Source organism: Dipodomys merriami, unplaced genomic scaffold, assembly GCF_024711535.1.
Source record: "Dipodomys merriami isolate MVZ:Mamm:240054 unplaced genomic scaffold, mDipMer1.0.p SCAF_14, whole genome shotgun sequence".
NCBI lineage: Eukaryota > Metazoa > Chordata > Mammalia > Rodentia > Heteromyidae > Dipodomys > Dipodomys merriami.
The window spans coordinates 38,613,443-38,635,778 of NW_027202715.1; the positions used below are offsets into that span (position 1 = coordinate 38,613,443).

At 41.1% G+C, this 22,336-nt stretch overlaps 1 protein-coding gene across 2 annotated transcripts; it reads left to right on the forward strand.

Annotated features, from left to right (window-relative positions):
* Positions 1–429: 429 nt before the first annotated feature.
* On the forward strand, positions 430–21,473 carry LOC138826169 (cyclin-J). Of its 2 annotated transcripts, none has more exons than XM_070021307.1 (6): positions 430–574; positions 1,067–1,176; positions 7,528–7,738; positions 17,279–17,578; positions 17,666–17,825; positions 18,366–21,473. In XM_070021307.1, exons 2-6 carry the CDS (start codon positions 1,108–1,110, stop codon positions 18,775–18,777), a joined length of 1,152 nt encoding a protein of 383 aa, XP_069877408.1. In that variant the 5' UTR covers positions 430–574; positions 1,067–1,107; the 3' UTR covers positions 18,778–21,473. The 2 variants fall into 2 exon arrangements, with proteins under 2 accessions (XP_069877408.1, XP_069877409.1); XM_070021308.1 differs by having other exon boundaries at positions 17,702–17,825.
* The last annotated feature ends 863 nt before the right edge of the window (positions 21,474–22,336 follow it).

Here is a 22,336-nt window from a genome sequence, read left to right on the forward strand (position 1 = left end):
GTTGAAATGTTTGAATAATGCAGATCGAATCCATGCTTGTGAAGGGTTTTTCCAGCAAGGCCTCTGCAGGCTCCAAGGAGCCATCCAAGTTCCACAGCAGGTGAGTGGCCCGCTCAGATCTAGGGATCAATGTTGTTACACTTTCCTCGTGCTCTCTCCCGACCTTGGCCGACCCGCAGTAGGTGCGGGCCAGGCCCCCCGCGGCCAGAGCACCAGGCACCAGGCCGCGGTGGGGAGGGGTGGGGGGGAATGCAGCCAGGGCCCCAGACTGGGGCCGCCGAGCCCCGAGCAGCCACCCGGCGCCGCACCTGGACTCGGCCCGGCCACCGATTGGACGGCCCGAGGCGACCCCGCTGTATCGCGAGACGAGATTGGCAGCGCCGGGCAGCATGTGTCCCCGCGCTGGCTTTGTACGCCGAGCCGCCTGCCGGTCCTTTAACAATGGGCGGCGCGAGCGCCCCGGCGCTGGGCCCGAGCTGAGGCCCGGGCTTCGCGGCCGACTGTCCGCAGCATGAGCGGGGCCGGCGCTCCCCGCACGCCGGCGGGACTGGGGCTGTGAGGGCCGTGGTTCCGGGTAAGGCCGCCGCCGTAGGGCTGGGCGGGCTGGGCCGGGCGCGGGCACCGGAGCGCCGGGGGCGAGGCGCGGAGCCCGGACGGCCCGGCCTTTTGTTCCCCTCCTGGGGCCGCGCGGTGCTCTGATTCCGGGGAGCCACGAGCCGGCCGCTGCCGTGGGGACCCGGAGTCGGGCGGGCGTTCGCCCCCGGGCTGCTCGCTGGACGCTTTGCACCCCGGCGGAGCGGACCCCGCTCCCGGAACCCAGGGCTCCGCGGACCCGGGGCCGCGCGTGGATCCCTTCTCGCCCTGCCTCTGGAGGGGCCGTTCCCCAAATGAGCGCCCTCCCCCGGGTGGGGAACTGCGGGCCCTGGGGTGGGCGCCGGGCTCGGCACGAAGCCGGGGAGAAGGAACAGCTCCCGGGTGGCGGCGGTCACACCCCTCGGGGAGGGGGCGCCGGGGGTCGTGGGGAGGCCGCGGCCGTGACCGCGTCTGTCCGGGGCGTGTCTCGCAGGCTGAAGCTGCCGCGTCTGGCCGGGCGCGCCGCCGGGTTCCATGGAGCTGGAGGGGCAGTGGTGGCGAGGACAGCTGGCTGCCGACATTCACCAAGCTCTTCGGTACAAGGTAAGACGCCCGACCCTCGCACGCTGTGGGAAGGTCGGCGCCTGGCCCAGGCCGGCCAGGTTCTTTACGCATCACCTTTGAGGCCAGAGAAAGAGATTGTGCTTATTCGCTCACAGATAATTCCTTCGTTCTCTTCCTGGGCTCTAATCAGAAGAACCTGCGAGTTAAATTGGGGGGGGGGGTGAGGAGGTGGTGATGGGTAGGGGGTGGTAGTTTGGAGGGGGACTGTGGAAAGGGACATGGACATTCTGCTGTTCTGTTTGCAGCGGGACCAGGGATTTGATCTTGTGTTTAAACTTGGATGTTTATGCTAAAGTCTTAAAGTTTGTATGTCCTACACTTGCTACCTATATAGCTCTCTTATAAGTCGCATTTGTACATAACTAAAATCCCCAGCCTGTGCACTAACTTCTTTAGAGATTTTGGACCTGTTAATTTGCCCGGCGGTAAAATGAGGAATAGTACTAATAGCATGTAGTGTCTGTGGAATGATTGAGAAGTTTAAGTGGGCTTAGAACAGGCCTGGTGTATGATAAGCACTAAATGTTGACTGTTATTACTTGCCCCCTAAGATTTGTGACTGGGAAGAAAGCCTTAAGATGGAAGGATGCCCATTCATATAAAGGGCAGAATGTAAATATTTTTTTAAAATACACTTTTCTTTCACAAAGTCTGTATTGTTGCTCTTAAGTGAGACAGATTAATGGGCCAGTTCTGCTTTAATAACCTACAGAAAAGAAAGATCCAAAGGATCTCTAGCTTAACTCAGTTTCACCTTGGCTTAAAAGAACTATTCAATGTAGAAAATTGAGAAAGAAACAAAGCAGCTGTCTTTATAGAGTCAATTCTGGCCCTTTAGTGTTTATTCTGGGATGATAGTAAACATATCAAGTTGCTGACAAATAGTTTGGAATATCCAATTCTGAGTTAAGTTAGACTTGTGCTTTTTTCTAAAGCTTGAGATTTCTAAATGCTATGTCCAGATACAATTTTGATGTTTGTTTACTTGAGAGATGCAGTCTTTCAGTTTGAAGTGTTCTTTTCTAAGTGTTAGGCCTTTTATCATTCTAGTATGTGGTGAAATTAATTACTAGAGAGATAGAAAGTATATGTTTAATGTTTTGTTTTGGGGGCTGGGGCTGGGGCTTGAGTTTGGAGCTTGGGCACCATCTCTGAGCTTTTTTGCTCAACAATAGCACTCTGCTACTTGAACCCATAGTTCCACTTCCACCTTTTTGATAATTAATTAGAAATTAGAGTCTTACAGACCTTCCTACTTGGCCAGGCTTTAAACCATGATCCTCAGGTCCTAGCCTCCTGAGTAGGTTAGGTAGGATTATAGGCATGAACCACTAACACTCTGCAAGAAAGTATTTTGAATTCAGGGCAATAAAGTGCTCTACAACTTTAGCCATGCTCCTAGGCTGACTGAATGTTAGTGAGCTCTATCATTTCCAGTTCTTGTACTTTAGTGTAATTTAAATCATGAGTATTTGAATTAATTTTGTTCAGTGAGCTTAGGAGTAGACTTTTAAAAAATGCCTGATTTGAGTTGGGCACCGGTGGCTCACGCCTGTAATCCTAGCTACTCAGGAGGCTGAAATCTGAGGATCATGGTTCAAAGCCAGCCCAGGCAGGAAAGTCTGTGAGACTCTTATCTCTAATAAGCCACCAGAAAACCAGAAGTGGCACTGTAGCTCAAGTGGTACAGCACTTGCCTTGAGCTGAAGAGCTGAGGAACAGCACCCAGGCCAAGAGTTCAACTCCATGACAGACAAACAAAAAACAAAAAAAACACCTGATTTGCAAAATGCTTTTATGTATTAAATCTAAAAAATCCAAGAAATAAGACCAGCTGCTCTCAAGTTATTAACTGTCAAAGGACAAAACAGTTCAGGATCTGAAGGATCTGGAAGGCCCTCTTGGGCTACCTGTGACAGCTTATTCTAGGTTGACTTTATGCTATTTCTAAGCACTGTGTTGCCAATGTTCATGATTTGACACATTGGCCACACTTTTATGAAGAATTGACATTAACAAGTAGAACTTGAAGAACTGGAGAGACCACTAATTGTAGTATAGTGAAGTCCAGGAAGTTAAAATGAACTTTTCTCATGGAAAAGATACGCTAATCCCCGGTTATTAATTGGCGATTTAGTTGTATAATTGCTTGTTTATCCAACATGTTGAATATGTGTGGTTGGTGCTATGTCAGCTGTGGAAGCAGTAACTGCGTGACACAAACAGGTTTCCTTCATAGAATCCCTTTAAAAAAATGTGAGTTTGTATCTTCCTTTGAGCAGTTGCCATTTGGATGCTGTAGATGGTCTCTTTAGTAGTAGACTGATGGGGGGGTTGGGAGAAATAGTGTGACTGGCAGCATTGTGTCTGTAGGAAAGAGTGAAAATACAGTGAATGAAATCTTCTGCAACCACAAAGCCAGCTATACTGTTTTTTATAAAGAACAAGTTAACACTCAATGCCTACAAAGCAGCTTTTGCCTTAAAAGCGTGTGTGTGTGTGTGTGTGTGTGTGTGTGTGTGTGTGTGTGTGTGTGTGTGTGTGTGTGTGTGTGTGTGTGTGTGTGTGTGTGTGTGTGTGTGTGTGTGTGTGTGTGTGTTGGGGTGGGGGTGAATTTGCAGGGGAGAGTCAGGGTTGATGGGTTATTTTTTTTTAACTGTATTTTTTTTTTTGTCTTTTCTTTTTTGGTACTGGGGATCAAACCCAGGACGTTGCACTTGCTAGGCAAGCGCTTTGCCACTGAGCTACATCCCAGCCCTGATGGGTTATTTTTAAGGTAGTGTCTTACAAACTTTTCTGCCCCCAGCTATCCTCAAACTATGATCCTTATGTTCTCAGCTTCTCAAGTAGCTGGGACTTACAGGCAGAAGCCACCAGGTCCAGACTTCCTTTTCATTCGTCTCAACATTTTGCTTCATGTGCCAATTTCATAGTATTGGAAAGTATTTTTAATAGCTCTCTTGATCAAACGGGAACAAATTTTAGCCTTGGTTAAAACATTGAAGAAGCTGGGTGCCAGTGGTTCGTGCTTTGTAATCCTAACTACTGAGGAAGCTGAAATCTGAGGATTGTGGTTCAAAGCTAGCTGAGTAGGAAAGTCTCTGAGATTCTTACCTCCAGTTAATCACTGGGGAAAGAAAAGTGTTAGTGGAGCTGTGGCTCGAGTGGTAAAGTGTTAGCCTTGAGCAAAAGAGTTCAGACCCAGAGTTCAAGCTCCAGGACCAGCAAAAGAAAGGGGGGGGTAGAAAGAAAGGGGGGGGAGAGAAAGGAAGAAAGGAAGGAAGGAAGGAAGGAAGGAAGGAAGGAAGGAAGGAAGGAAGGAAGGAAGGAAGGAAGGAAGGAAGGAAAGAAAAAAGGAAAAATGTTAAAGTAGATATCCTACGGACTTGTACTTACACTTAGTATTTTTTCTAGGTCTTTATTTCACCTTGGCTGGAGAATTGCTCTGTTCGGGGATGATGGCATTTAGAATGTTGAGCCAGTGAGGACTTGAGACTGGAGATGATGCATTTGGGCTTTTCTGTACTTTGGTCTTTTGAGATCCTGAGAAGCAAGTAGGAGTAAGAGTGTTCATTTCTAGGGAATTGTGAATACACAGCAGAAGGAACTTGTAGGCTGAGAAAAACATACTCATTTCTCATGTTGCATAGTATAGTAACTGGACAAAGACAACAAACTCTTAACAGTCATCTGGTTGTACTTTATCATTTAAAAAGATGAAGCCAGGTGCCAGTAGTTCATATCTATAATCTTAGCTACTCAGGAAGCTGAGACCTGACCTGAAGGATTGTTGTTCAAAGCCAGCCTGGGAAGAAATATCCAAGATCCTTTTCAATTAACCTGAAAAATAAGTTAGGATAGAGATGTAGCTCAAATGTTACAACAACATCCATAATCAAGAAAGTCGAGGAAAGCTTGAGGCCCTGAGTTCAAGCTCTACTACTGGCAAAAAATATAATACAGTACAGTAAAGTACAGTACAGATGATAAAAATGTATTGAACACATGGCTCTTAAATTTTTTGACTCTGTTTTTGGTAAGGTTAACATAGTTAAAACTAAAGTCCACTGGTGTTTTCCAAGTATGTTTCCTAGTGAATCTTGAAGTTCATATTCAGACTTCTTTTCCAGAGCACCTACTCTTGCTTTGTTTTTTTCCCAACTCCTTTCCCTCTGAGCTCTGTTAGATCTTCTTCCTCAGCATCCTAGTAGTACTGTGATTATTGTATTGTATTTTCATAATCTTTGTGTTTTAATTCACCTGCTAACCAGAAGCTTGAGACTAGTTTTATAGTGTTAACAATGTCCCATAGGCAGAAACAACTCTGCCTGTGGGCAGATAAATGAATGGGTAAACAGAATATGAGACAGACAGACAGATAGATACATAGATACATAGCGATAGGCAAACAGACAGACAAGCTATTCTGGCTATAAAAGAAATTCTTGCCTGCCACTGGTGGCTCACACCTATAATCCCAGCTTTTCAGTAGGCTGAGATCTGAGGACCACAGTTGGAAGCCAGCCTGGGCAGGAAAGTCCATGAGACTCATCCCAACCACCAGAAAACTGGAAGTGTTGCTTTGGCTCAAAGTGGTAGAACACTTGCCTTGAGCTTAAGAGCTCAGGAACAGTGCCCACACATTGACCCCCCCACTTCCCAATTTTTTTTTGATATATGGTAAGTAGACAAACCTTGACACAAAGGACTATTACTATATGTTAATAATGGATGTAGTGTACAGGTATCAGTTCAAGTCCCTACTTAAGGTTCTTTAGGGTACATATGTAAAAGTAGAATTGTTGGGTCATAGAGTAGTTCTTTGTTTAATTTTTTGAGGAACTGCTATACCATTGTCTGCAGTCATTGCACCATTTTATATTATCACCAGTAATGCACAAGGATTCCAGATTTTCATGTTTTTGCTGACACTTGTTTTCTTTTTTAAATAATAGGGGTATGAAATAGTATCTCATCATACTGATTTTGATTTGCAATTTCTTAATGATTATTGATGTTGAACATCTTTTCATGTGCTTCTTAGCCATTTGAACATCTTCTTTGGAGAATTGTGTATTCAAGATTATTTTAAAAATGGGGTTGTTACTGTTCAATTGTTTTGTATTGTTCAATTTTTGTGCTAGCCTGGGTCTTAAACTCAGGGCCTAGATACCACTCCTGAGCTCTTTTACTCAACTAGTGCTCCACTTTGATGGTTAACTGGATATAAGAGGCTCACATACTTTCTTGCCTGGGCTGGCTTTGAACCATAATCCTCAGATCTCAGCCTCCTGAGTGGTCACTGGCTCCCAGTCCAGGAAATCTGTATATAATTTTGAAAGAGTTGGAACCCAGTTGTCCAGTGCTTGCCTATCATGCATAATGCCCTGGGTTCACTCCTAGCTCTACAAAAATAAATAAGTAAATGAGCAATGTTAACCCCCCAAAAAGCTTTAAAATAATTTAGATATTAACCCTTCATTAGATTTATGATTTGTAAATTGTTCTCTCATTAAGTGAGGTATTTTTCTTCACTCTGTTGTAGTGCCTTTCAGTATTTATCTTTTTTCTTTATTTTTTGTGCCTTTTATTTCATTTGTGTTTTTGATACCATATCTATGTTACTTCTTTCTATTGTGGTACCTGTTGGATTTCATTTCAGTATTATGCTGCTCTTACAAAATGAATTTAAAGCTTTCCATCTTTTCTCTGTGCTCTTGAAACCTTTTAATACTATAGAATTTTTCCAGTATTCTAAAATTGAGCTAGTATAATGTGTTTCTGATATTTAATATTGATGGTTAAATTTTTGGATGTATAAAAGGACGATGACAAAGCTAAAGTCATAAAACTGCCAATGGGAAACAGAAGATGCTCATGGATGTGTGCAGCTCTCCAAATTGCTGCCAATATACTGTAGTATATATACAACATATCTCTTACTATATCCAAAAGCTTGAGCTTCCTGGAGCAGGGCGTAGTTCAGTAGTGTGGTTGGTTTTTTAAGGACATTTTTCTGAGAAAACCCAATAGAGAAGGTAAGGATTCTCTTACTAAAAGTCTTTGTAGAATACATCCATTCCAAAGCAAGAAACACAATTGTTCACATTATAATTATTGATTTTATATGGTTACGAATAAGGAGAAATGTTTTAGGCTAATTTTTAAATGTGGATTGTTATCCTCCCACTCAACTTTTTCATTTCTGTGTCTTCAACAAAAGTGTGTTTTGAGTACTTGTAACATTAATAATGTTGGAAAATAACTCTTTGTATTGTGGTGATAATTCTACAGGTTGTGTTAGACTAAATGTGGTTATTCTGGATTTAGGAGCTGAAGTTGCCCTCCTACAAAGGCCAGTCCCCTCAGCTAAGTCTCAGGAGGTACTTTGCTGACTTGATTGCCATAGTGAGCAATCGCTTCACACTCTGCCCTTCTGCCCGACATCTTGCTGTCTATCTACTGGACCTATTTATGGATCGCTATGACATCTCTATCCAGCAGCTACATTTAGTTGCACTATCCTGTCTTCTCCTAGCAAGTAAGTATTAATTTGATCTATAAGACTAGAATCTATTGTTTTATGATAAAATAAAATTGTGTAGAACTTTGAATTTTCAATTACCAAATCTCATTCATTCCAGTTTATCCCTATCAAGAAGTTTATGTTGAAAATACATCTTGGCACAGTAATTATCAATTAGGCATTTAAGAATAGTTCTGGAACTGGGTGTTCATACCTTATTCCTAGCTAGTGAGGAGACTGAGATCTGAGAATCATGGTTCAAAGTCAACCCAAGCAGGAAAGTCTGTGGGACCTTTTTCTCTAATAAACTATCAAAAAAGCTGGAAGTGGAACTGTGGCTTAAATGGTAGAGAGCTAGCCTTGAACAAAGGAAGCTCAGAGATAGAAACCAGGCCTAGAGCTCAAGTCCCAGGACTGGCACACACACAAAAATAAAAAGTTCTCAAGTAATTTAAAGACGTGTACCCAAATCCTACATTCTGAAGATTCTGATAGTAATATGAATTCTAGGCTGCTACAGATCTACTGAGTCAGATTCTACATAATAGAACCTGGCTGTTTATTAACGTTTTTAACTTTCCAAAGGTGATTTCTATATACCTTTTCAGTTGAGAACCACTCTTTCAAATCAGCAGTTCACAACTGAGAACAATTTTGTCCCACAGGGCATACTTCATCAGTAAGAGGAGACACTTTTGTTTGGGGTGGGGTGTGGAGTTGCTGTTAAACACCCTGTGGTGAAAAGGACAGGTCCCTGGAACAAACAATTCCCTGGTTCAAAACATCCTTGGAGATAAAATTGAGAAACTCTTGGCTTAAAGGTGCCATACTCTGGCTGGGAAGGTGGCTCAGTGTGGTAGAGTGCTTGTCTTGCATGCATGAGGCTCTGGGTTCGATTCCTTAGCACCACAGAAGCAGAAAAAGCCGTAAGTGGTGCTGTGGCTCAAGTGGTAGAGTGCTAGCCTTGAGCTGAAGAGTTGAGGGACAGCACCCAGGCCCAGAGTTCAGGCCCCACGAGCGACAAAAAAAAAAGAAAGAAAGAAAAGAAAAGGAAAAAAAAAGCCATACTCTTATTTTGTTAGAATACTTTATAGTTCCACAAAATAAACTAGCTTAATTTGTTGAAAGTTCATGAGCAACTTTTGCAAATGGGAAAGCCTTTTCTTGTGCTGCAAGATAGAATCTAACAAAGCCAGGTGCTAGTGGCTCAGGCTTGTAATCCTAACTACTCAGGAGGCTGAGATCTGATAGTGAACCACTATCTTTTAGATAGTGGTTCAAAGCCAGCATGGCCAGCAAAGTCTGAGATTTACTTCTAATAATAACCTGACTTGATGTCAAGTGTGGAATGTGCTACTAGACCTTTTGGTGTCTCTTTCTCTTAACATCCTGTGGATCATTTCATTGCTTGCTAATGTCCATGCCCACACTGAAGAGGTGGGGTCAAGTAAGGAATTGAAATGGAAGTTTTCTTTTGGCAATGTGAAAAGGTTATATTCAGTATTGAAATTGAATGGATAAAGTTGCTTCTATATTGACTCTGTTATTACAATAGAAAGTTAAACCCTGTTTTAAAGTAGTCTTTTGACATGTCAACCACCTTACCTCTGCCCCTCACTAAGTGGGTTGGCACAGTATGATTACAAAAACTTTTCCATAATGTTGTCACTAGAGTTCTTTATAAATCTAAATACAGTCATACATGGTATAATTTCTGATACTAATCTCTTCTTTTTCTTTTTCTTTTTTGTCAGTCTTGGGGTTTTGAACTCTGGGCCTGGGCGCTGCCCTCAGCTCTTCAGTTCAAGGCTCGCACTCTACCACTTGAGCCACAGCGCCATTTCCAGTTTTCTGGGTGATTAATTAGAGATAAGAGTCTCACAGACTTTCCTGTCCAGGCTGGCTTTGAACCTCGATCCTCAGATCTCAGCCTCTTGAGTAGCTAGGATTAAAGGTGTGAGCTACTGGCACTGGCACTAATCTTTTCTGACCCTTATTCTTCCTATGAATTAATGACCTTAGCCACTTAATTTTGAATGTCCTTTTGCAAGTTAAGGTTTCTTTTATGTAGGACAGACTGAGTGTAAATAAAACACAACCACAGTGATGACTTGCCATTGTTGTATGTTTAGGTTTAGATAGAACCTGCTTATGTAGCATTTGGAACCTTTTTTTTTTGGTCCAGTCGTGGGGCCTGAACTCTGGACCTGGGCACTGTCCCTCAGCTCTTCAGCTCAAGGCTAGCGCTCTACCACTTGAGCCACAGCGCCACTTCCGGCTTTTTGCTTTTTGCTTATGTGGTGCTGAGGAATCAAACCCAGGGCCTCATGCATGCAAAGCAAGCGCTCTACCAGAGCCACCTTCCCAGCCCCGCATTTGGAACCTTTTATCTGGACCTAGCCACCATTCCAGTCTCATGTAAACCTTGAGCCAGATTCTTAGCAGAGGACTGTCTTTTCCTAGCTACATTTCCCCTTTAATCAGTTGTCCTCTAAGATCCAGACATCTCCTGTTTCCCTCCCTTCCAGAAGAGAGAGGTAATACTTAAATATTTATAATTAACCTTATTTAACTTTTAATTAAAGTTTCATGCTCCTAGGTAATCACGTGTACAATGCTGTATGTATTTCATCACTGGCTGTGAAGCCATTTGGGGTTTAATTATTTGCTTAAGATTGGAAAAACCCATACTTGACAGGTGAGCTATATGAGAATCCACAAATAAAACTGCTTTAATCCACAGAATGTTGGTTAAATTAGTGAAAAGTCATTTTTGACCTGCTGTGGCTGTTACTGTCATTTTGAAGTCTCATTTGCTCAGCCTGCAGTTCTTAAAGTGTTGTGAGCCAAGTGGGAGGCTCCTCTTGGTGGACTTAAAATGATGGATGATGCTTATGTAGCTCATAGACTAACTTAACTTACCGAATAAAATTTATCCATACAGAAGTGATTTGGGGGGCTGGGAAGGTGGCTCAGTGGTAAAGCGCTTGCCTTGCATGCCTGAGGCCCTGGATTCGATTCCTCAGCACCACATAAGCAAAAAGAAAAAGCTAGAAGTGGCGCTGTGGCTCAAGTGGTAGAGCGCTAGCCTTGAGCTGAAGAGCTGAGGGACAGCGCCCAGACCCAGAGTTCAGGCCCCAAGACCGGACCCAAAAAAAAAAAAAAAAAAAAAAGAAGTGACTTGGTTTTACTAAACTGGTTACTCATCAATTACCTGTCATTCTTAAAATTCAGAGGACTGTCTTAGTTAATAAGAATTTTGAGTTGAGCCAAGCGTCTGTGGCTCACGCCTGTAATCCTAACTACTCAGGAGGCTGAGATCTGAAGATCAAGGTTCAAAGCCAGCCCTGGCAGGAAAGTCCTTGAGACTCTTATCTCCAATTAACCACCAGAAAACCAGACATGGTGCTGTGGCTTAAAGCGCTAGAGTGCTAGCCTTGAGCTGAAGAGCTCAAGGACAGCGCCTAGGCCCAGAGTTCAAGCCCCACGACTGACAAAACAAAAAACAAAAACCAGAATTTTGAGTTGAGCATGGCACATGCCTATTGTGCCTCCTACTTGGAAGACTGAAACAGGTAGATTACATTAGTTTAAAACCATCTAGGCAACATAATGAGACCTTGCTCAAAAAAGAAAAGGAAAAGAATCTTGCCCACTATGTAGTACTTGCTATAGGTGCTATGGAGTTTGCACAGTCTACAGATCTAGAGGAAAGGTACTTTTGTTTTTGTGCTAACTTATGTTGGTTGAAATGGAGTTTTCACTTCTCTTGTTTAAATTACATGTTACATTTAAGGTCATGATACATTTGCTTTCTTAAGGATTATTGGCTTAAAGAAATTGTAATATGCAGCAGGGTTTTTTTGTGATTGGTTTTATTTTAAATTTTTTATGGTCTAGAAACTAGGCTTTAGAGTTAGTATTTGCTGTGGTTCAAATGTGAATCCTTTTTCACCTATTGATGAAAGTGCTGGATTTCTCTTCCCTTTCTGCTGACACACATGACCCCTTTTTCCTGTGAGAGAAAAATTCTGGTGTTTCAGACATGCACTCATTCTTTGACCACCCTCGGTTATTAAACTCAGGGCCTTTCGTTTGTTGGGCAGGAACTCTACCACTTCAGCCAACCTCTCCCAGCCCCTTTTGCTTTTTAGTTATTTTTCAGTGTAGGGTCTTGTGTTTTTTACTTAGGATACCCTAGACTCTATTACCCTTACGTAAGCTTCCTGTGTGAGTGCGATGACAGTGTGACCACCACATACAGCTCTTTCATTGAAATAGTGTCTCACTAACTTCCTTGGCTAGCCTCATATCATAATCTTCCAACATCTCTGCCTTCCATATAGCTGGCATTATAGTCATGAGTCACACTTCTGGCCTTTTAAAAAGTTATTCTTAGCATAAACTAATATACCAAAAGAGTGTCATTGTAATTTTTCCATAGCATTTGTTTACATTCCATCATCTTACATTTGGATACCTGTGGGGTGTCTCCAATTAGGTATCATAAACATTCAAATACTGCTCCTATATTTGCATGATTGAAAGTTGTTTGCTCCTCCCCTCAGTTTGGGGATGGTATCTTCTAGTATGATAATAAAGAAGAACTTCTAGCTGATAGGATCAGGTAATAGTTGGATTTCAGTTATATTAAAGGTTGGGAACTGTAGATAATGTTGGCCAGAAACTGACCACAGCCAGTAAGTTCCAGGGATAAAACATAGCTTCTTAAAGTGTATATACTATTAGAGATAGGCAAACAGGACCTACACATTGTCTTTTTTTTTTTCTTTTTTTATTGTAAAGAACTATACAGAGGGTTACAGTTACATGAGTGAGGTAATGAGTACACTTCCTATTCACATTGTCTTTTATTGGAGAGCAGTGTGTAGTATTTTAGAGAAAGAATCATGATTGACTTCCTGGGTTTTTACCAACAATATGAATTTCAGCAGTACTGGAGTCTCAACATTATTTCTCTGTAAAATGGGAACCAAAGCACTTGGCTTTATTTATGCTGCTTTATAATCTATAACCTTTAGTCTGGCTCCATATCCCAAAAGTTCTGGCTTATTCTAAAATGGACCCAATTTGTGCAGGACTATACATATTCTAGCTCTTTCTTCCCTTGGCTTCTGTGACTACCATTAAACTAACAGAAAATTTGCAGCAGTCTTGGAAATGAGACTTCTGATAGTATGTTCAAGGTCTTGTATAACCAAGAAATGACCTTGACATTAAGATGAAAGCAAATTTAAAAATCATAGGATTTTAGAGACATGATTCATTACAAATGCTTGTTTTTCCTTGTTTACCTGTGCTGGGTTAGCAAAATTTTATACTGTATTATCTGTTAGGTGAAAATAATGACATTTTAGTTTTGATTTAGATTTTAATTTTTAATGAGCTGTTTTTTTTCCTTTTCCTGTTCTTTACCCAATTAAAAAATTAGATTGATGATCTTAGAAACTTGTGAGGATTCTCAGTATATATTTTCCACTTTAGTAATGAAAGAATAGAATGAGCCACGTGCTGGTGCCTCACGTCTGTAATTCTAGCTACTCAGGAGGCTGAGATCTGAAGGACTGTGGTTCGAAGCCAACCCAGGCAGGAAAGTCCATTAAACTCTTATCTCCAATAAAAGAAAAGGCCAGAAGTGGCACTGTGGTTCAAGTGGTAGAGAACTAGCTTTGAGGACAAAGAGTCTCAGAGACAGTGCCCATGTCCCTAAGTTCAAGTCCCAGGAAAGGCAAAAAAGAAGAAGAAGAAGAATAGAATGTACAGTCAGGTTCTTGTGGCTCACACCTGTAATCCTAGCTACTCAGGAGGCTAAATTCAGGAAGATTGCCTTTCAAAACAAGCCAGGGCAGAAAAGCTTTTAAGACCCTATCTTGCAAATAGCCGGTTAGAAATGGGGCTGGAGTTATGGTTCAAGAGAGAGTGCAGGCCTAGCAAACACAATACTGTGAGTTCAGACCCTAATAATGCCCTACCACCAACACCAAAATACACACACACACACACACACACACACTCACACACTCACGCACGCACACGCACACACACACACAAAATGTGGATTGGTCAAGTTCACAATGGCATCAGGTCCATGTCCTGCAGACTGTGCAAATCTCTACCACAGACTTAGATTTGCTGCTGGCTTTGAAAATATACTGCTCTCCACGGCTGATCTTAATATATCCTGTTCAAGGAAAGACAACCTAGTGTTTTGTTTCTGTGGTCTCTTAATTCTTTATTTTCTAGGAAGCAGATATAAATTTCCTGTGCTCTTAGTTCCTGTTTGGGCCCTTTATCAATATAATCACATGGTTTTTGGTATTTCCTTTCAATTGAAGAACTGACTTTTTTGATGTGCATAGTATTATGAATAAATAAATTTAAAATAACAATAAAAACTATAGACCTTAATGCAGGTACACATTGGTGTTATCACAGTTTTTGAAATCCTTTAATTATTCATGTAGCTGAATATATATCACTATAAGTAGTGAAAGTCCCAAAAAATTAAACCTACATTAGAATTCTGATTATGCAGTATGCAAGATACTTTTAACTTTGTAAACCCATTCATGTTTATATTAGCTGAATATTTATAGAGAAGGCTGTCATTGTGATAGTTGTCCCAATATAATCTTGTGCAGTACTTTGGTTTAGAAGTGCAGATTTGAGGATTCATAAATCTTCATTTGTGGTACTTTGGTTTAGAAGTGCAGATTTGAGGATTCATAAATCTCTTCATTTGCACTTTCATACTTTAACACAAGTGGTCAGTCTTACCACCTTAATTTCTTGACAATTTTATTTTTAATGTTTAAAGTTTCAGGAAGATAATATGAAACATCCCTGATCCTTGAATTATGGTGACTTAAAATTTATTAATTTCTTCAAAGGAACTTCAAACATGATATAAATAATGTCATTAATTTTTACAATATTCCTTTGAAGTGTATTGCCAGTTTTGCTGTGCTATACAAACAGCAGGGTGCTTTGAAAGCCTTAATGATTCATCCCAATATTCCTAGTTCAGTCTTCCTCTGCAGAATTTCACTTTATTATGCAGGAACAATGGTTTCCCTTCCTGTCTCAGTGATGATGCTCTGGCTAACCACTTTAGTGACATGGGTGACATATGTGCTTTTGGCTGAACATGTGAAATTTATCTTTATGTGATTTGAATATCTGACTATGTTTTAGATACAATATTTACTTAAAGAGTGGTTTAGAGCTGGGTGTGGCCCATGCCTGTGCAAACCCAGCTACTCTCTGGGCCTGGGGCAGGAAAATCACACAGGTTCAGGCCAGCCTGGGCAACTTAGACCTTGTGTCAAAATATAATGAACTGGGGGTATTACAGCGATACAGCATTTGTCTGGAATGTGTCTTAGGCTTGATCTCCAGAAAACCCTCTCAAAACATGATTTAGCTAGTTTCATAATTTCTCTGGAGCAGTAGCCACCATCTCTACCATTCTTTGGGACAGGATCTTCTGGTGTCAGTGACAAAAACTTCTACCCCAATTATGGTCCTTGAGCGAAGACCAAGATTGCAGCAGCACTTTTTCACCAACCCCAGTTGAAGACAAGAGAAGCAAACCTCTTTGGCTACTGCCCCATTGCCCGTACCCTGACCATCTACACTGAGCAGCCTTGGTACCTTACCATTAACTTTACCAGGCACCTTTGACACAGGTCTGGAATCTTAGCTACTTGGGAGGCTGAGCTTGTTGGGATATTGGCTTGAGGCCAGACCAGGACAGATAATAAGTTCAGGAGATTCCTTCTCAAAGAACTGGGTGTGGTAGTTAGTGGTTATTACCCTAGCTACTGGAAAGCCTATGATAGGTAGATCATATCCAGGCACATACCCTGGCAAGAAGTGAGACCCTATATCTGAAAATGACAGGTAGAAATCAGAGCTGGATGGACTGTGAATATGGCTTAGTGGTAGAGTGCTTGCCTAGCATGCAGGAAGCCCTGGGTTCAATTCCTCAGCACCACATATACAGAAAAAGCCAGAAGTGGCACTGTAGCTCAAATCATAGAGTGCTACCCTTGAGCAAAAGAAAAAGAAGCTTGGGGACAGTGCCCAAGCCTAGAGTTCAAGCCCCAGGCCCAGAAAAAAGAAATCAGAGCGAAAGGCATGTCTCAGAGATAAGAGTTCCTTGCTTAGCAAGCACAAGACCTGAGTTCCAACCCCTCCCCTCCAAAAAAATTTTAATTCTTAGGAAAATTTTGGACAAGGGTATATGTCATCTATTAATGAGAAATCTGTACTTCTAATGTGATTTTTAAATTTTAATTTAAGCATTGAGAGAAGTCATGCTTGTAACTTCTGTTCTTTCATGGAACAAAGACACAGACACACAGGCACAAAGACTTGGACAGCTTTATTGCTTTCTCTGGAATATCTGAACAATGCTTGATAGTTTGTGTATTTCCTTCAGCTAAAAGTTGTAGAAGTTACCTAATATGAATAAAAAAGTGTTTGCTTGGAAATTGATATTAATCTATAGAAACAGTTTTCTGTGGCTGGACAGGTAATCCTACTCCTCAGCTTTGCATAGATGAAACCTGTGAATGGGTATTCCCTGAAAAGAAGATAATGCCTTTGAATAATGACCATCCACCTTTCATGTACTCTTTATTCCTATCTGTGTTGTGAAAGAGGATTTCAAATAGGATAATAAAGTATTTCCTCCATTTATTACAAAGTAGACTTACCTGGGCTTTTGGCGGGTGGTGTGTGTGTCTGTGTGTGTGGATATTGGGTTAGCTCCTGGGTTGTACTTTTGCTTGGCTTTTTTGCTTGAGGTTAGTGCTCTACTACTTGAGCCACAGGTATACTTCTGGCTTTTTGTTGGTTAATTGGAGCTAAGAATCTCATGGCCTTTTCTACCCAGACTGGCAATCCTTAGATCTCAGTCTCCTGAGTAGCTAGGTTATAGCTGTGAGCCACCAGTACTTGGCTTGGAATTTTCATTTTGAATTCAAAAGAAGAGAGACAGGACTTTTTGTGGAATGATACTTACGTTAGATAATCACTCAGCTTTTTCCCTAAGTTCTTTTATCTGTTACTGAGATTCTGCTGACCATATGCCAAAATAAAATAGTTTGGGCTTACCTAATTTATTTCAGATAAAGCTATAACATTAAATTATTAAAACTCTCTCTTCTATTGTAAAATAATCAATTTTTTGTCACCAACTACCACCTGGCCCACAGAAAGAAAACTTTCTGGGAAAAATCAACTGGTGAGATTTGAGTTATTTTTTTAATTAGCACATATGACTGATTATGTTTAAGACCCAAATCAAATGTCCCAAGCGTATGTTTTTCAAAGGCTGAGGAAAGGTGAGGGACATTGGTACTAGAGAAGAAAACAAGCAAATGTAGAGACAGAGCTCTATGGCACAGTCATCATGGAAGGTAGAAGAAAAAATGTCCCTTCATCTAAATCTGATCGGTTAGCCTGCAAGTCCCATTTAACTGATCAGACCTCTAATGATCATCTTAACATTTTTCCTTTTCTTACAAGGTAAATTTGAAGAGAAAGAAGATAGCGTGCCTAAGTTGGAGCAGCTCAATAGCCTGGGTTGCATGACCAATATGAACCTGGTATTAACAAAGCAAAATTTGCTACATATGGAACTATTATTATTAGAAACCTTTCAGTGGAACCTCTGCCTTCCTACAGCTGCTCACTTCATTGAGTATTATCTCTCTGAAGCTGTACATGAAACAGATCTTCATGATGGCTGGCCAATGATCTGCTTGGAAAAAACTAAACTCTACATGGCCAAATACGCAGATTACTTCCTTGAAGTGTCCCTGCAAGGTGAGTTTTTGGGAATTCCACTTAAGTGACTTGTGCACTGTGAATCGTGTATTCTGTTGCTTAAGTTCATTTTTGGTGTCTCCACAGATTATGCCTTTCTAAATTATGCACCTTCTTTAGTAGCTGCTGCATGTGTGGCTTCTTCGAGGATTATACTTCGTCTTTCTCCAACATGGCCCACAAGACTACATCGCCTTACTGCTTACTCCTGGGATTTCTTAGTGCAGTGTATTGAACGGCTGTTGATGTAAGCCTTTCTTGCCCTGGTGTTTGTAATTCCTCATTAACATTTTTCTTCATGTATAAGGTGCCCTAAAAACAACTCCTCAAAGCCACCAAGCTCTTGGATATTTGGCTTCTGGTAGCTACTTGGTGCCATTAGTAAACCACTGTATGAGCAGTACTCTGTGGCAGGGGACCTTGTTTTGGCTGTTGACCAGTATAAAATGATTCTAGATACATGAAAGGGAAAAAGTCCTCTTGTAGGTTTCTAGTCCCATAATTCTGAGATCATTGCAGCTAACTCTTTCCCTATTCCTGTTCCTGCATCTTGGATTTTTAGGGGCCATTAGGATATATCTGAAGTGACAGCCGCCACACTTACCATGACCACTGTGCTTATTGTGAACTCATCTCAAAAGCTGGAAGGAACCCCTAAAGCTACCCACATAGTTCACACCATGGGAAATAGCTTTGGGAGGATTTGGGGAGGTCTCACTGTTGTGTGGCAGTGTGTGGAATCATCTTCTTGAGTAATGGTATTGTTTCATTTCTCTCCATGTCTCAGTGCTCATGATAATGATGTGAAAGAAGCAAACAAACAGAGAGCACAGTCAGGCCCTCAGTCAGCACAACTAGGCATGTTCCAGACAGCCTCCCAGCCCTCACGGCCAGTTCACTTTCAGCAACCCCAGTATCTCCACCAGACTCATCAGACCTCGCTGCAGTATCGCCATCCTGTATCAGATCAACCAAGCTGTCAGCAGATTGTATCTACCACACACACCTCATCTTACACACTACAGACATGTCCTGCTGGCTTCCAAACTAGTGTTCAGAGCCTTGGGCACATGCAGACTGGTGTTGGGATGTCTCTAGCAATACCAGTAGAAGTTAAACCCTGTCTGAGTGTTTCTTACAACCGGAGTTACCAGATAAATGAACATTACCCTTGTATTACTCCATGCTTTGAAAGGTGATTGTATGCAAGTAATAACTGACCCAAACAGGCCTTGCAGCTCTGGGGCAGGCTCTTGTAAACTTCTCTTCAGAAGGGATCCAGATAACACCAGACAGAACTCTGCAGGTACCACAGCAGGAAGACTGAATATCCCTGTGTATCACAGCATCATGAGTATCCTGTTACAGCAAATCCCTGTGTAACAAAAATGTTCAAGCCCTAGCTGACGGTCCCAATATTTCAAAATATTCAATACAGCAGAAATTTTGGACAGACTGCAGATTGCCATTTTCAGATTTGACCTGTGGTAGGCTTAGACTCTTGCTTGGATTAGATGTCAAAGACTAGTGTTTTTTCTATGGACTTGCCAAACCGTTTTTCATGAAGGAAAGTTAACAGTATTACTTTTTGAAGACATTTTTAATTCAGTTTTGAGGGGTTTTTTTTTTGTTTTTTTTTTTTTTACCTCACGTGAATTTCTAAGTTTAAATTCATCTGTGCTATACCAATCTGTGCAGTAAAAAATTGTGTCAGATTATGTAAGTTCCTGTCATAAATAATGTAGGTATCTGGATTTATTTACTAAAATTAGGTGTGGAATAGATCTCTTATCTTGAAATCTTGGTTATATTTGTGTTTTTCCCTAAGTGATCCAACTCACATCTATAGCATGAAAACACATTTAACTCAGGGAGTTTGTACTACTTGGAAACATTTAACTGTAATGCATCATACTTTGGGATGTTAGAGTGTGAACTACCTTTATAACATGCTAAACTATTCCCCTAGGATGTGTTTTCCAATGAGATCATAATGTAGCCCAGAATGATTGAAGTGTGGTTCTGTAATTCATGTATAGGTTTGAAGTTGTCAGTGCAATTGAGATTTATAGTCTGATTTGATGTTATTTCTAAAAGAGCTTTTTCAAGGGAAGGAATAGCTAAAATATGTCCATACTAGAATACAGTCCTGTAGGTTATTCTGGAATGGAGGGCAGCCAGGGTTTACTCAGGTAGTGCTAGCCCAGCACTTGTTATGTGGAAGACAGGTTTGGTAAACAGCCTCCAGCTGGTTGGTCTGAGCAGACAGGGATACTGATTACAAGATTGTAATAGCCACTTTCACTTGGCCCTGCAACTGCCCTGGGACATTTCACTCTGCTGGTGGTGAGTGAAAGCAGCAATAATAGTCATTATAGTAAAGGCAATTTGGGCATAAAGTGTTTGAGAGAATAGACATTAAAAAGTTAAAAATGTAATAACTGGTAAATACATCCTTATCTGTGGGAAGAAACAGATTTGGTAGAGGGAAGTTTCTCGTTTAAAAATGTGTGTCCATTTGTGTTCTTTTAAAGGTAGCACTTGAATAGAAGGGTCCGCATGGCAGATGTGTGACTACCACAATGTGCATTGAAGACAGACTTGTTACAGAGCTGTGGGTATGCAGCAGGTGATTCCATAATCAAGTCAGTGGCCTTTGTTAAGAAGGGTAGGGCTCAACATAGTAGTGGGGTGATCCAGAGGCTCCAGTGTGTGTGAGGGAGTGGCTTCTGCCAACCTGAATTCTTAGAAGACATGCCTTATCCTTAAAAGGAAAACACTTACGTTTAGAGTATACAGGGCATAATGTGGATTTCATAGCCCAGCAAATGGCACAAAAGCCACTCAGGTAAGAACATTCATGGCAGTTTTTAAACATGAAAATTGTTTTCTGAAAGTATTACTTTTCCTCTTTAAAAGGGCTGCTAATTGGATTTTAATCATTCTTAACAAAACTTGAATTACATGGGGGAAAGTAGGTTCAAAAGATAATATCAGCCAGGTGCCAGTGGTTCATGCTTGTAATCCGAGCTACTCAAGAGACTATTTGGAGGATCAAGGTTCAAAACCAGCATTCATGAGACTCCTATCTCCAGCAAAAAGCTGGGCCAGATGTACATCGTAAGTTGGTAGAGTGCCAGCCAGAAGTAAGCAAGCTGAGCAAGAGAGCAAGGCCCTCATTTCAAGCTCCAGGACCAGCATGAAAAAGAAAAAAAAAAGATAATGTTCATTTTCACAAATAGAAGCCAGCAACTTTGAATCCAGTTTTCAGTATTGTAACTACCTCAGTAATGCTATGAATGTAAGATCATTGGGATAAAGATCCTAACTTGAAACAACAACTAGTGCCTGTGGTAATTTAATGTCTTGTCAAATGCTTTTATTGATTGGTTTATATGTCTCTTGTTATAGAAAAATACGCCTTTTTGAAAAGTTTATTAACACTTTTCCAATTTATATTTTAAAAAGCTAAAGAACACTGGATTAATTTTTTGAGGGGGGGGGCTTAGAATAAGATAATTGGTTAATTGATTACTATTGCTGCATACCCAGGGTAGGATGGTTTTTTTTTAAACATTAGGTTTCAATATAAATACAACTCAACAACTATTAGATTGGGGGGGGGGGATGTGTAGGGTTTGTTTTGTTTAATTTATTGATTAGTCCTTGAAGATTTTTTTTTTAATTACTGGACCATCGGATGTGTACTGTGAAGAGATTAATGGTATGTATAAAGGGCTTTACCAAAGTCCACTAAATAGACACTACTCAAGTACAGACTGTAAACCAAAATGTATCAGTGTATGACATAAATTACAAATAGTGAGTATGGTGCTAAAGTCTACACCAATGGAACTAGATGAGTGCTATGCACTTAATTTTAAAATAAACTAGTTTTCACTAAATTGGCCTTGGTGGTTTTGTTTTAAATGCAGTTTGTACTTTGTAGTTCCATCAAGTCATTTTATTGTATTAGACATGATTATATTTACTCAGGCATCCAGCTGTTGAATATAGCCACAGGGGTAGGACACAGTTGCCCCTTTATGTCCAAGCATGGAAGCCCACAGACTACAATGGACACCACTTTTGCCTTTTGAGCTTAAATTGACTCTTAAGTTAACAACTGCCGCCTTTGATTTATTATACAATGATGGAAGCTTGAATACGCATATAATCTTTTTCTTTTGCCAGTCCGGAGGCTTGAACTCGGCCTGGGCACTGTCCCTGGGCTGCGTTTTTGCTCAAGGCTGGCATTCTACCACTTGAGGCACAGTGCCACTTACAGCTTTTTCTGTTTATGTGTACTGAGGACGAACCCAGGGCTTCATGCATGCTAAGCAAGCACTCTACCACTAAATTCATTCCCAGCCAAGCATGTAATCTTATATCTACAAAAGATAGGGACACAAGATGGCCAAAGAGTTGAGAGGACTGGGTTAACAGTCTGTTTGCCTAAATTATTATTTACTACTTAATTCAACTTAAACCTTCCAGATGGGATTTTGTTTGAAACATAAACCAATACATTTGTACATGTAAGTTATTTCTTGCTCTGGCACAGTGAAAGGTTTAACAATAACCAACCCTCTAATTTATATACAGTGTTCTTAAGGGCTGAATTTAAGAAAGCAACAAGCATTCTACATCAGGGCAAGCAGTGATTTGATTTTGAATCCCAAGTAGCAAATTGGAAACAACTGTCTCTTTGTGCATAAAGCAGCCATCTTCATTTTTAAGCAGCTTGCATGTGTAGCT